This window comes from Glossina fuscipes, unplaced genomic scaffold (genome assembly GCF_014805625.2).
Source record: "Glossina fuscipes isolate IAEA_lab_2018 unplaced genomic scaffold, Yale_Gfus_2 121, whole genome shotgun sequence".
Classification (NCBI taxonomy): domain Eukaryota; kingdom Metazoa; phylum Arthropoda; class Insecta; order Diptera; family Glossinidae; genus Glossina; species Glossina fuscipes.
Genome location: NW_023998464.1, coordinates 735,306 through 749,053, shown reverse-complemented (window position 1 = coordinate 749,053; position 13,748 = coordinate 735,306). Strand labels below are relative to the sequence as shown.

At 34.5% G+C, this 13,748-nt stretch overlaps 3 protein-coding genes across 3 annotated transcripts; 1 reads left to right on the top strand and 2 right to left on the bottom strand.

Moving 5' to 3' along the window:
* Positions 1-863: 863 nt before the first annotated feature.
* Positions 864-2,035, bottom strand: LOC119640370 (guanine nucleotide exchange factor MSS4 homolog). Its single transcript, XM_038038338.1, has 2 exons — positions 1,719-2,035; positions 864-1,660 (listed from the first exon to the last, which is right to left on the bottom strand). The coding sequence occupies exons 1-2, from the start codon at positions 1,824-1,826 to the stop codon at positions 1,385-1,387; spliced, it is 384 nt and encodes a 127-aa protein (XP_037894266.1). The 5' UTR covers positions 1,827-2,035; the 3' UTR covers positions 864-1,384.
* Positions 2,036-2,351: 316 nt separating this feature from the next.
* Positions 2,352-6,657, top strand: LOC119640487 (protein mitoshell). The gene is made up of 7 exons (XM_038038573.1): positions 2,352-2,382; positions 2,587-2,817; positions 2,912-3,361; positions 3,517-3,562; positions 3,631-4,825; positions 4,890-5,036; positions 5,947-6,657. The coding sequence occupies exons 1-7, from the start codon at positions 2,352-2,354 to the stop codon at positions 6,094-6,096; spliced, it is 2,250 nt and encodes a 749-aa protein (XP_037894501.1). The 3' UTR covers positions 6,097-6,657.
* Positions 6,658-7,520: 863 nt separating this feature from the next.
* On the bottom strand, positions 7,521-13,404 carry LOC119640367 (multidrug resistance-associated protein 7). The gene is made up of 10 exons (XM_038038336.1): positions 13,221-13,404; positions 12,778-13,153; positions 11,997-12,716; positions 11,217-11,935; positions 10,962-11,153; positions 10,779-10,896; positions 10,479-10,718; positions 9,897-10,039; positions 9,259-9,843; positions 7,521-9,200 (listed from the first exon to the last, which is right to left on the bottom strand). The coding sequence occupies exons 2-10, from the start codon at positions 13,139-13,141 to the stop codon at positions 7,752-7,754; spliced, it is 4,530 nt and encodes a 1,509-aa protein (XP_037894264.1). The 5' UTR covers positions 13,142-13,153; positions 13,221-13,404; the 3' UTR covers positions 7,521-7,751.
* Positions 13,405-13,748: the final 344 nt, after the last annotated feature.

The window sequence follows — 13,748 nt, the reverse complement described above, 5'->3', positions numbered from 1 at the left end:
TCTCTCTAAATATATCTCTATCTCCCGCTCTCCTTATTATTCGTTCGGCGAATCCCTAGCTGTAGATATGTATTTAGTTGGTAAGAAAGCAATTTCAACGTACGATTTTTAAAGAAATTTTTTGAAATTTCTTTCCAGCCAACCTAATTGTTATTGTAATTTTTACACACCATCATGTTTTAATCCACAATCAAACTTGCACACTAGTCCATGAATGACTGTAACACACTAATGAATGTAACACATAACTGACCAACTGCCAAAAGATTATTATAGATGAAATAACTAATTAATAAAAATAGTTGTGCTATTATTTCCCTTTTTTTTATCGATCGAATTTTATTGAATTGTTTTGCAGCTAAATATTTCGGGACTTTTGCATATTTTCATTCATTTTTATTTATGGTAAACATTATATCCTCTCAATAAATAAACCAAAGAAAAATTTTTGCGTTATTTATTCATGTTAGCGAAATAAACGAAAAGTAAAGGTGACGGCCTATATATGAACAGGACCTTGTCTGTGGTTTCTTAAATGTTTCAAAACATCGGATTATTATAAAGCGCAGAAACACTCATCGGGAACGTCACAAAATATATTCTCATTCAGCGCTGGCAATGAAATCGGTATTTGCCCTTCCGGCCTATTATTAATAGTCACATTAAAATCTATAGATTAACCTTAACTCACAAATACCGAAGGTAACTAAAACTGAGCATCATTCATTGACTGCACCAAATTTCGTTTTCAATTTTTCGCTACCGCTTCTCCCAAAACGACCAGTAGAAGCATATGAAAGCAAATGAAAACACTTATAGTACGGCACGGCCCACTGGTATACCCTACAATACCACCCTATAATTACCTACATACCTCTTTTTCAAATAAGGCGTAAAAAAGCTTTCTGATTCGAACCACTTCCATATCAATATAAGTATCAAGAACATCCGTTTATGTAATGTCACCAGGCAAATTTTCAAACACCTGTCACCTTCGACAATTCAAAAAGCACATGGAACCCAGGGATTGGTTTTAACAAATGTCTGCGATTTACGCTGCAAAATGGCAAACGGTCTTACGAGATAACGTTAATTACTTACAAGTCATTGAACTAAAATTTGATGCAAAAGCTTTTGTGGTTAAGATTTGCTTAATAGATATCGAAAATATTGAAACAAAATATCTGCAAATTTAGCCTATAAATTTAAAAGACAAGAATTTTGCCGTTCATGCGATTTATTTGAATACAAAAGTTTATATAAACTAAGCTTTTAATACCACTACTTATGCAGAAGTTTTTCAAGTGTAGATATTGAGAAGCACACACGCGGAATTACAAATTCTAACCTTTAAATCAATTATTTATTTTTCACTTTCGCGACACTATGTAAGTGCATTCTCAATTTTGACCAGTTCATTTCCATGCTGCACTCTTTGCATTGCCAAGTAGCATTTCTTGGTGGCAATATCGTGATAACCGACTGGGCCCATATCACAATCGGCACATATCAGATATTTTCTTTTACCAACCGTATTAGAAAAACCAACATTTTCAAAGATGAACATGTCATTAACTAACCAAAAATCAACTAATTCTTCAGTTTCAATGGTGTTCACATCTTTAGTAGTATTCTTCTGATGCATTAAAGGTAAATCAATCTACAATGAATAAATCTGTTGAGAAACTTCATATCAATTGCAATTTGTAATCATTTACTTGTAGTTTTAAGTATTCGCCCTGTTCCTTACGTAAAATTAATGAATTACAGTAACGACAACGAACATTCTGTTTATTCTTATTATTTAATATTTCATTTTCACACATTTTTCACACAGAATATAAGGTTTTTCTTTTTCACAGCCAAACAAATGCATACTCTTATTAAGCGAAGCATTCAAGACGTATTGATAATCTGTCAGCTTTTTACCATTCACAACGACAGCTGATACGGCAACTTTAAATTTATTTACAATGTCAGTCAGCCGCCTTATTTAAATACAGAAAAATTGTACGGAAGCCAAGACGCGAAATTTTTATTTAAAGTTTTTCCTATTATTTTTCAGTGTTCCTTTTGTTAGTTTCTCGCAAATATCTCGTGTTTCGTAAATATAAAATATATTTTTTTACCAATATTTATTGTAAATGTGTTAATGCGATATAACGCAATTAAAATTTAAAAAAATTAAAATCCATAAAAACGGAACAGGAAAAAGTGCAAAAATAAACCTAATTGGACCACATCAGACAAGCGCCAGAAAAAAAGACGCACAAAGATATTATCTTCCAAAATTTCCTCTTCCTTTGATAGCGTTAAGTAATTAAGGCGAGGAAATCCTAAAAAAAAACATAATGAATGAACAACAATTACGTCCTAAAAAACGTAAGATTCCTTTTTAATAAAAAAAAAAATTTCTACACCTGATAATGACGTTTGCCGCTCAGGCTGTCAAAGTTTGAAAAAAAAAATTACAAGATACACTTTGAATTTCTTTGAAGAATAATTTCAAACATCGTAGTTAACCAGGAATAGGAATTCGATTAGAAAATTTTCATTTAATATTTGATTTCATTAATTTATTTGAAGCTCGCAAAATATTGGGCAACGGAAGTGTTACCGAATTTTTAAATTCATCTAATAGTCTCAATAACAATAATAGTAACTTAAATCCGACTTCAAGCCAACAAGTACTGGTCGCAAACTCTGGCAAAAACTCGAACATAAATTCCCCCATAACGACGTTGTCTTCCATAACACAACAACAGCAACAGCAACAGCAAATGGAACGTCTTCGTTTGGCTAACATGATAAATCAAGGTAAGCGCGGAAAACAGTAAAATGTTTATCGTTAGATCGTTTTATGTAAATTTTTTGTTTTTATTGTTATAATTTTTTTTACATTCGCTATAAGAAATGCATGCCCTATGGCCTTATGGTCCGGCTACTTTTCTATCGCCAATGTTGCCTGCCCCGAATATGGCCTTGCCCTATGCTTTAGCCGGTACTTTGCCGTACGCTGCTGTTCCTATATATGGAGGGCCCCAACAATGTACACTTACGCCGGTATCTTCAACTTCAAATGCCGTAACTCCGACAAATCAAGCACTGTTGCATCCTCAGCATCCGCCTCAATCACAGCAACAACAGACCACCATACGTTCAAATTTGTCTAATAATTCAAATCCCGCCAACAATCCGAATATTAGCAACGATTCTAATAAGATCAACATTCAGATTGGATTGCAATGTGTTTCACAGAACACGCCATTGAACTTTAATACCATGAACGACACCTTAACTAAGGTGAATTTATTGAATTTCTGTGGTGCAACCAGTCAAACGAGTGACAAAGATGGTAAAGGTAGGAAAAGATTTTCATAATAAAAATTAAAATGAAATGCAGCTTCCGTTTGCGCAAAGCAATAATTAAGGTGCTACCATATTTTATTACATTTTCTTTATGTTTTATATTATTGTGAATGAAACTAATTTCCAACGTTTCTTCCCCTTAAATAGAATCTTCATCATCCTTGAGGAGTTCCCCTATATTATTGAGTTCAGAGTAAGTTTGTTTAGCGTTTTTAAAAGAGAATATAAAATGTAATGCCTTTAAACCACAATTACACCCAGTGAAAACTCGATCAATGTTGGCAATGGTGCCGGTGGCGATGCTACGAATTCCAATTCACCAGCTAGTAGTAGCAGCAGTAGCAGTGGCACAGTTACTTTATCTCAAGCTAAGTTTAACGAATTGACTCGTCTGGCGTTGCGTGGCAGTGAAATTGCTGAGAAATTGGCTTATATTCATCGTAATCGTCCGTGTTTTAAAAAAATTGACAGTCTATGCGCTCGCATGAAGCAGGATTTAATACGTCCTGATGGAGTCTTGCCTAACATCAATTCGCAAGGCATAGCCTGGGCTGTTAAAGATTTTATATTTGTTTTTACACGTGTTATAAATGCTTGGATTATTATAAAAGGGTATGTGTACAACACACCTGAAGGTTTGAATAAAGTCAAAGCCGCTCTAAGTCCGGACTTCCCTGCCAGTTTTGCTGCTTGGCAAGACACCACTATGGATTTTATAGAAAATTTGATTAAATCTTTTGTTAATCTCGATAACCTAGTACAATCACAAAAAAATGCTTATCAAAAATCTGATGGCGCCGCCACCCGCAACGGCAATAGTACGCCTATAAAACTATTGCAGCCGGTCAATTCTTTGCTCGATGACTCATTTGACTTTTTGAATTCTTCCTCGGAGAAATCTCAGCAAAATTCGATTAACAAAAACTATCTGTATACAATGGTCGAAGATTCTGAAGGCAGTCAGCGTCAAGCTACTGTTAATGGTACCTATTTTAAAACTGGCACTTATAATCCCATTAAGAAGGAAACTTTATTAGCTAGTCAAACGCCCGGTTCGTCCAATTCATCATCTCCATCACCTTCTGGCAATCGTATACCGACGCCGACGTCGCATTTGCTGGCTACTAACTCGGCTCTGGAGCAATATTTTGATGAACAATTATCCGAATTTTGGACACCAACTGAAATAGATGCAACCGCAGCAGCTGTTGTTACTGCCGCTACCGCTACAACAGAATACTTGAAAATCAAAGAGAAAATTCCGCCCAATTGGTTGAATTATGATTTACGTGTTTTAGAGCAGAATCTCACGGAATTTTCCAACGATTTTGACCCAAACGGACCGCCAAGGCAACTAAGCAAAGATCTAATAGAAAAACTTAATATTATGATAGAACGTTTAATGTCCATGAAAAATGCAGATTTATTTTTTAAATTTCAATTCACACAAAACTATGTAAGTTTGTATAAAAATTCAAAAGAAACGAACTTAATCTCCCTTTGCTTGTATACATTTGCAGTTTCCCGATTTCATAGCCAAGCATAAATCTGATTTCATGGATGTGCGTTCGATCATATTAAAATGTCAAGTTGGTGGCTACCAACATATTTATGAGGTTGTATACGACGTTAAGAAAATCATTTATTCCGGCAAAGAGTTTTTGAAGGTAAATCTACCGAAAATATAAAAAAAAAAGATTAAAGGCCAGCAAATTTGTTTCGGTTAAACGGGTAAACGCAGTGATGTTGAAGTTAGTGGTTTCGAAAGAGGGCAAGACTTTTTTATCGAAAGTAAAATTCTTGATGATGAAATGTTCCCGCCTTTCCCCTTTTTAAGGGAATGTTGTTTATTTTGATGATAGGCATTGTTGCGAATTGCGGTTGATTTCGGATGGTAAAAGTAGGGTAAAATAGAATTTTCACATACTTATTAATTATAACTAATTACATTCTTTGTATTTTTGATTAACATGTTCACAGTTCAAAGTCAATTGAATTTTGCATTCTTCATTTGTCCTCTTTTGCTGAAATTTTAAAAAATACCGAAAAGTGAGATAGAACAGTGTTCCATACCCAAATTAAGACGATAAATACTAACTCTGCGATAACTAACAAGTATCAAATATCAATGGCTAATATCAAAAGCATGAAAAAAGGAAAATTTCTAAATGTTGTTATTTTCATTATTAAGGCACTAATTATTGTAGATGAAAAATTGCTACATAATTGTCTGCAGAAATGAATATAGTCAGTTAATGCGTTGCAAGCAGCCTTAGTCGAACTGTCCACCACATGGTGGCCCTTTCCGATTGCTTTACATCCTTTACATCCTTTACATGCTCTCGTTTGGTGATCATCATTTTAATCGTAGACATTTTCTCAATACACTTAGCAAATAGTTAATAGTTTCGTTAAAACCAATTTACGAAGAGCTTTACAAAAACTGGAAAAAGAACTCTACATTTTGGGTAGACAAACTTGGGAATTGTTTTAATCTTAAGAATACTAATTGGAAGATTTTTTTTGTTTTTAAATCAATGTTTGATAAGTACCTAAAAAGGCAATTTTCATTTCCAGATTAATAATGATGTAAAATTGCAAAAATCTATTACTGCTTTTGAGGCTGAATTTAATAAATTATTAAGTGAACCACCATTTGAAAATTATCACTTCGAACATATCACTGGCGAACCAAAAGAAACGCTTTACAATTATCGCAGTAAATAACCCAAATCGAGACGTCAAATATATAATCAACTTATCGCCTACGGACTGCAATTTGTAAATGAGTTAAATATCTTAAGCAACTTTCGTCATCTTTTTCGTAACATTCGTGGCACATTTAAGAAATACTTTTATTTAAATTGACCAAACGTTATCCTACAAACTTTCAATCGACTCATTTCCGTAATTCCCATTTAGATTGGCAAAGAAATGTTTATAAGTTCGCTAAATTTAAAATTTTTCCTTAATTCTTTTTAGATTTCGTTCGCCTCTTCCGAGGTTTTAGTTATTAGATTTTTTTTTTTTTTAATAGATTCATTATTTTTCACCTCCATTTTTCCTAGCCCATAATACCTTCCAACTATCCAGCGCTCAAAATGTGTTTTAATATTTCCATTTGTTTCAATTGCCTGGTTTCTTGTCAATTTTATAAATAATTTAAAAGGGAAAATTATTTAAAAAGTATGCGAAAAAAAAAATGAAAGATTCAAATTATAAAACTTATTTAATACAACTAAGCTTGGAAATTGTAGAAACTAATTTACGCTCAAAATATATATGTTTTAAAATTCAAAGACTCACCTTAAAGCACATCGTATTTTGCGCAATGTAAAATTTGCAACACTTTATTAAGCAGATTCCTCCTAACCAACGAAGTTAATATGATAAGATATATCTGTAAATGAATTCAAGTTATCAATTCTTAGCAGACATGTCGACTTTGTTTTCCTTTTTAGTTCTAAATATTGCAATTCCCCTAGTTGTTAAAATATTCTAAGTGAATTTTTTTTTTCTGAATGTAAAAAAAAATTAACAAAATTTTTTTACTCGTAAAATTATCATCGTATAAAGGAACAAAATTTGAAGTGTTTTAGATTTTAAGAAAACATTTTTGAAACAAAATTTTTGATAAAATACATCATGCTATTGAATTATTTTTAAAAAAAAGTATATACACACAAAAAATGTATGTATGCAATTGTTTACCCTCGATTTATAACTTAGTTCATTATAATGAACCATACAGTAATATAATGATATTAATTGGTAACGATTTATTTATAAAAGAACACATATGTACGTACGCTTCATTTGTCACGATTTATACACATTTGTTAATTGACGTATGTGATACATAAATACATGACACATAATCGTTACACAGGAATCTACATCGTATGAATGTGTACATTTCGAGTATGTGTTATAAATATCGCATTCCACTTATGTTGTTAAATAAAAATTTTATTGATTTTATTAGAAAAAGAAAACAAAACACATGTATTATATAAACAAAGACTGAAAAAAAGAAGAATACGTGGAAATTCTTGTAATGATTTATTTCTTGCCTCACAGCCAACAATATACACCGATGAATTCCATGATTGCTTCGAGAAAATCCAGAAAAACACCAATACAATTCTTACTGTTTGGCTTTGTGACCATCTCATATTGTACTCCGAATAATTCAATTTGTTCTACCAATATAAGCGCGAAAGAAGTACTTGAAAAGCATTACATTGAATAGCTTATTCTTGCTCGTTTATTTGTTAACCAAAGCAGAAAAGTAAAATACAAAGTAAACATGGAAATAGCCAGCAAAGGCAATGCCATTCACAGCCAGTTGAGTCACTGTCACTGCGTTAAGTGTGCAGTGTTTATTTCCTTTTGCAAAACTCTTCAATATTTATATGTTGAGCTAACAGCATGCTGTGGAATATCGTTGTGGTGTCTCTTGACAATTCTTCCGGGGTTCCCTGCTCTTTAATCTCACCTTGATCCATAACAATAATTCTTTCCACACTATTTAAGCTCGACAGCCGATGAGCTATAAGTATAATTGTTGAATGCTTAAAACAGTTATGCAAAGCTTGATGCATAGCAAATTCACTATCTTTGTCTAAATTGGAAGTGCCTTCGTCAATACATATGACTTTAAAATTTTTTAAAAGCGCTCGGGCAAGACAGATCAGTTGTTTTTGACCAGCCGATAAATTGCTGCCGTCTTTCTCTAGTTTTCCATCCAAACCTCCTAGATTTTGCACTAAATAGGTTATAGCTGTACAATTCGTAATAGCATGCAAAATTTCTGTGTCATGGTAGGTTGACCGAGGATCCAGATTTTCACGCACTGTGCCTTCGAATAAAAATGGCTCTTGTGTTATTAAACCAATGCGATCTCGTAATATATTCAAAGATAACTCTTTTAAATTAACAAAATCTAAACTAATTTCTCCACCAGTTATTGGTTCTACTCGCAACAGAGCTGCTAAAATTGATGATTTTCCGGCCCCCGTACGTCCCACTATAGCCAAACGTTCGAACGCCTCGGTCTTAAACGTAAAATTATGTAAAGCCGGTGGTAAATGTTCGCGATAGCGAAATTGAACATTACTGAAATTTAACACGCCTTGATTAGGCCAACCAAATGGAGGATTTATTATAGTTCCAGAACGATCCTCACCATCTAGTTCTAAATATTGATGTAAACGTTCTACGGCGACTAATTCTTGTTCAGTCTCAGCTATCGCATTTAATACGCCGCTTAATAAGCTAGTAATCGATAAAGCGTAAGATATGGCCAAACCAACTAAACCGGGATTAGTGGCATGTGCTGCAGTAACGGACGCTAATAAACCAGCACTTCCCACCAGCAGAGCACCCAATAATTGCAGACGTAAGCTTAACCAACTTTGGGCGGCTGAAGCAGTTAATTGAGCTTTCATACTTTCCTCTAGTTTTGTAAGAAAATCGCGTTGAAAACGAACGCTGGCCCGCATTGTACGAATAGTCACTAAACCTTGTATGGTCTCTGTGAAATGAGTATACAATGGGGATAGGGCATTAGTTGACAGGCGTTTAATATCCCGCGATGCATGACGGTATCGATATTGCAAATTCAGATAGATTGGTATCATTGGAAGGACAATCAAACCTAGCCAAGGCATTGCATATAAACTAATGCTAACCGCGCCTATAAGACCCGCCAACTGTGCCAAAAATATATTTAGTATAAAAGGTAAGGAATCATCTACAGTGTATGTGTCCGAGGAAAATCTGTTCAAAATTCGACCCACGGAAGTAATGTCAAAGAAATTGAATTTAGTCTAAAAAGAGAGAAATAAAAATGAATTCAAATTTATTATATAAAAAATGTTTACTTACATACATAACTGCATGCAGTAATTTCTCATGTATATGTTTGGCAGCTTTCAAACCAGCGTAAGCAAAAAGAAACGCTCTTGCTAATGTAAGCAGCGTATTGCTTAAAGTTAACGAGGCGTATATACCTAAATAAAAGCTAGTGCTATGCGGAGCCACAGATCCGTTGTTAACATTTTTGTACATCATTCTCGCTACATACCCCGGAGTAGTAGACAAATTTTTATTACTATGCAATGTAGTATCGGTAACCCAATGAGCCAACCAGGCGTCCGATAAATTTCTAGTAACTTGCATTAATAGTACCGAAAGCAAGACACTAATAGCCAAAGGATTGGCAATTGCTTTCCAATAGCAAGCGAATACCTTTGAAGATAAATAACCGAATTCCCGAGACTCCTCCAGCATTAAATCGTCAAGTTTCTTCTTTTCCTGATCGACATATGGTGTTTTCAAATCAATCGATTTTATGCATTCCAAATCTACGCCACTATTTAGATCATCTCTGCTACTATCCTCCAAACTCAAATCAATACTTTCTGACATATAGTCATTAAGTGCTATTGTGCCATTCTCGATGTTCAAAATCTAAAAGAAAACCCTTTATGCCAATTTCTTAGAAAAAATTAAAAAAGAAATACCTTGTGAGCATAATAGAATAAAGTAACACTGCGGGTTACAATAATACGAGTCTTATCCTTCAGCAAACCCAATAAACAATTTTTCACAATATGATTAGCGACATGGGCGTCCAAAGAAGCTAAGATATCATCAAATATATAAACTGAAAATTATAGGAAAAGAAAAAAAGTCGAGTAAGACAAAGTAAAAGTTGTACTCGGTTTAGACAAGTTTCGTGACTTCCTATTCTATTTCTATCCTTATAAATAGTACATTATAATATAATAAGTATTTTAAAGAATGGTAGCAACGTGACTCCTTTTCGAATGAAACGTCAATGAAATTCGAATGTTCCAGCATAAGTATATAAAAATGGTACAAACATAACACGCTAATTAGCGTCATGTTTTATAAATATTACAAAATATCACTTGGATCAATCAAAATATAGAGAAAAAATTTGGATATTTAATTTTTGTTAATAACTTTAGAGATCGCAGTTACGGCTGACATGGCAAAATAGGCTTCGCTATCTACACTGATCACAAATTTCTGCAATTTTAATGAATCTCTTCTGTTTTATATAAATAAAGAAAACCTGCCTTTCTTATTTTGATAAACAGCCCTTGCTAATGCAAGACGTATCCTTTGACCGCCGGATAAGGTATGACCGTTTTCACCTACGCCCGCCAAATCGCCGCCCAAATTCCTAATGTCTTCGCACAAAGCGCACGCGTAGAGAACAGATTTATATCGCTGCTCATCAAAAACACTGCCCCATATAATATTATCACGTATGGTACATCTTTGCAGCCAAGGTGATTGCGGTACATAACCAAAACCTTAAAACAGGGGAAATATTTTGAAAATACTTTAGAGCAAAATTTTATATTGAAACTCACCTGAACTTATATCTTGCACACAAATCGAGCCTTTAAGGCAATTAATATCACCGACCAATGCTGCTATAAAACTGCTCTTGCCACCACCTACTGGACCTTTAATACATATCAGTTCACCCTTAAAAAAAATAATATTAAGAATATTAAGTAAAATAGCAGCTGTCGAGCAGCAATATCTCTTACTCTTTTTATAATTATATTAATATTTTCCAAACGAAAATTATGCCTCGGATTATTTTCATCACTTTGTACACTATCATATTCAAAACTGGCATTTTTTAATTGCAAAACTACCGGAGGTTCATTCGCCAGATCAACGGCGGAATTATCTTTCACAACTGGATCGTAATAAGAACCGAAGTCCAAATCCGGTAACTGTGTTATAAAAAACGAGACAAATTTAATGCATAATAACATTTTATAATTGAAATGTCTTACATCAATTAATTCTTGAACACGTTTTATAGAGATCCATGCTTCAACCAAGCCATTCAAGACCCATGGAAATGCATTCAATGGCCCTATAAGTAAATTTAATAGGGCCACACTTGTATAAGTGGTAGTGGCTAGGAGAGAGCTTCCCATCCATACGGAAACACCAAATGTAAAAAAGCACATTAATACTGGAGTAGTGGCCCAAAAATACACACATAACGCATCTAAATATTTACGTTTTGATAAGAATTTTATTTCTCCCTGACGCAAAGCTCTTATTTTTTTTATAAAAACATCTTCCCAGGCATGTAGCTTAATCTGTTTCGCCCCGTTTATAACCTCTTTTGTGGTTGAAAGACGAGCATCTTTAGCTGACATTAAACCTTGTGAATAACCAGCTATGCGTTTCGCTAACCAACGGTTAATAGGTATAAGAGAAGCGGCAAATACTACGCCAGCTACGAAGGCGGCACCTAATTGTGTATATAATAAATAGAGCGTCGTAAAGAGCTGGAACGGTATACTCCAGAAAGAATGAAACGATATGCAAGAATTCACGATACGATCAGTGTCCGTAGACATAAGATTGAGTATTTCAGGTTGTGTATTTTTAAGTCCTCTCGCCTCCAGAGATTTACGATAAATGGCACTAACCATACCGATTCGCATTTTCATGCCAACCATAGACATACGCCAACTGAAATGCGTGGAACAAAAGGCATCTATAATTTCAATAAGCATAAGCGTAATCTTTAATGCATTAATTAAGTAATCGAGACCTACACAATAACTGGGTGCAAAATAGACCAAAAGCGTATAAATATGGCTGCCAATTCACCTCTTCATCGTGGTCGTTATGAGCTGGTTCCTGTGCCAATAAACCGCCTAACAACAGGGGTCCTGCAAACGTTGATATATCAGCCACAAATCTCAGAATACCAATGAAATAGAATTCTTTCCCAAACACTTTATGCAAAGCCCAAAATAACTTCTTTGTTGACGATACGCTGGTTTGAAAACGTTCACTAATTCGCGATATATTTAAAGCATCCGGTAGATCGAATAAATCTTCAATACGCTTCAGATTGCCAGCAACACCTTTCGATATTAACGGGTCCACCCAATGAAACAGAAAACGTGAACATAAATTGGCCTCGTCTTGGGCGTGACCCAAATGAACTTCATGGAAGTCAAAGTGAAAGTATGTGTAACGACGGGCAAGCAACGCGCTACTTTCGTTATCTGCTTGTTCACTATTATCTCTGCCGTCGCTCTCATTACCATGACGGAATGGTACGTAGATAGCACGACCCTTCGGTAATAAAGTTGTTAAATAGCAAACATCCAACAGGAAAGTGATAAGACTCCATGGCCACCAATCAAAATTACGGCTGGAACGTAACCACACAGCATCCAAGACAAAAATAGCCAGCCAGAGTACTAGTATAGCCAGGGAACCACGATGACTCAGTACACCGCACCGCCGCGAAGATAGAAGGTAACCTATGCACAATAATACAAGTAATCAAATTTTAACATCTAAAAGGAATGAGTTCATATTTACCACTATGTACGAGCCACATTAAAACTTCACTACAGGCCACTAATATATCAGAGGCGTACAATGTAGAACCCAAACGATAAAATTCTTCAAGTTTGATACCAGCGAGAAGAGCCAAGAGCAGCGATAATAAGGCCCTAATATTTATAGCCATTAATTGGGTACGATTGCGTGCCACACAGCGATTATAAATACCGAAATTGTATGCCGAGACAGCAGCAAACAGAGTATATGTAGGAAATTGTAGAACAATTTCTTGGAAGCAAGGTAGCAAATCACTTGAGCCGCTTCCAAATGGCCGTAGCCCGGTCACACAAAATTGATTCCAATCCCATGACACATTTAACCATTTTAATTCAAATGTCATTTTTGCAAAAACCTATAAAGGAGAAACCATCAGCACCATGTCAATACATGAACTAATCATACGAATTAGAAGAAAATACCGTTTCCTCGTTATAATTGATATATAATGAATTACACAGAACAGCATTGCCTGTCCATGATAACAAATAGATTGATAAAAAATGAATATTACGTGTTTCTATAATTATGACTAAACTTTCAATTTTAATTTAATAAAAACTAATAAGTCTAGTTTTTCAATGCACTCGAAAAAAACATTAACAGCTGACTAAACTTATAAACAATATCAACAGCCGACGCGTAAATGTCCGAATTCAAAAAGCAGAAATACAGCCAGAAAAAGCCTTTTAAAACCCGCGAAAGGGGTAAGTGATGATAGCGTCTGCAATCGACTCTTGGGTCGATAGAAAAAAAAACCATTAATTATTAAATGAGCCTACATAATGGAAAAGACACAAAAGTCAGTAAAGTCCATGATCGTTGCCTTTTATTAAATTCTTTATTTCACTAATCGATCAAAACGCTTATTATTTATGTTGATTTCTCTATTTTTATTTCTCAGGGTACGTTCTAGTTGCTTACATTTGCATAGATCCCTCTATTTTTCC

Excerpts from the sequence above, each read along its gene's own strand:
- LOC119640370 (XM_038038338.1), bottom strand. The coding sequence starts at position 1,826 with ATGTGTGAAAATGAAATATTAAATAATAAGAATAAACAGAATGTTCGT. Across the intron at positions 1,661-1,718 it reads GCGAATACTTAAAACTACAA|ATTGATTTACCTTTAATGCA; the intron begins GTAAATGATTAC and ends TATTCATTGTAG.
- LOC119640487 (XM_038038573.1), top strand. The coding sequence starts at position 2,352 with ATGAATGAACAACAATTACGTCCTAAAAAAC. Across the intron at positions 3,563-3,630 it reads CCTATATTATTGAGTTCAGA|TGAAAACTCGATCAATGTTG; the intron begins GTAAGTTTGTTT and ends AATTACACCCAG. Across the intron at positions 4,826-4,889 it reads TTCAATTCACACAAAACTAT|TTTCCCGATTTCATAGCCAA; the intron begins GTAAGTTTGTAT and ends ATACATTTGCAG.
- LOC119640367 (XM_038038336.1), bottom strand. The coding sequence starts at position 13,141 with ATGACATTTGAATTAAAATGGTTAAATGTGTCATGGGATTGGAATCAA. Across the intron at positions 11,936-11,996 it reads ATTTTGCACCCAGTTATTGT|ATGCCTTTTGTTCCACGCAT; the intron begins GTAGGTCTCGAT and ends TTGAAATTATAG. Across the intron at positions 10,719-10,778 it reads TGTGCAAGATATAAGTTCAG|GTTTTGGTTATGTACCGCAA; the intron begins GTGAGTTTCAAT and ends CCCTGTTTTAAG.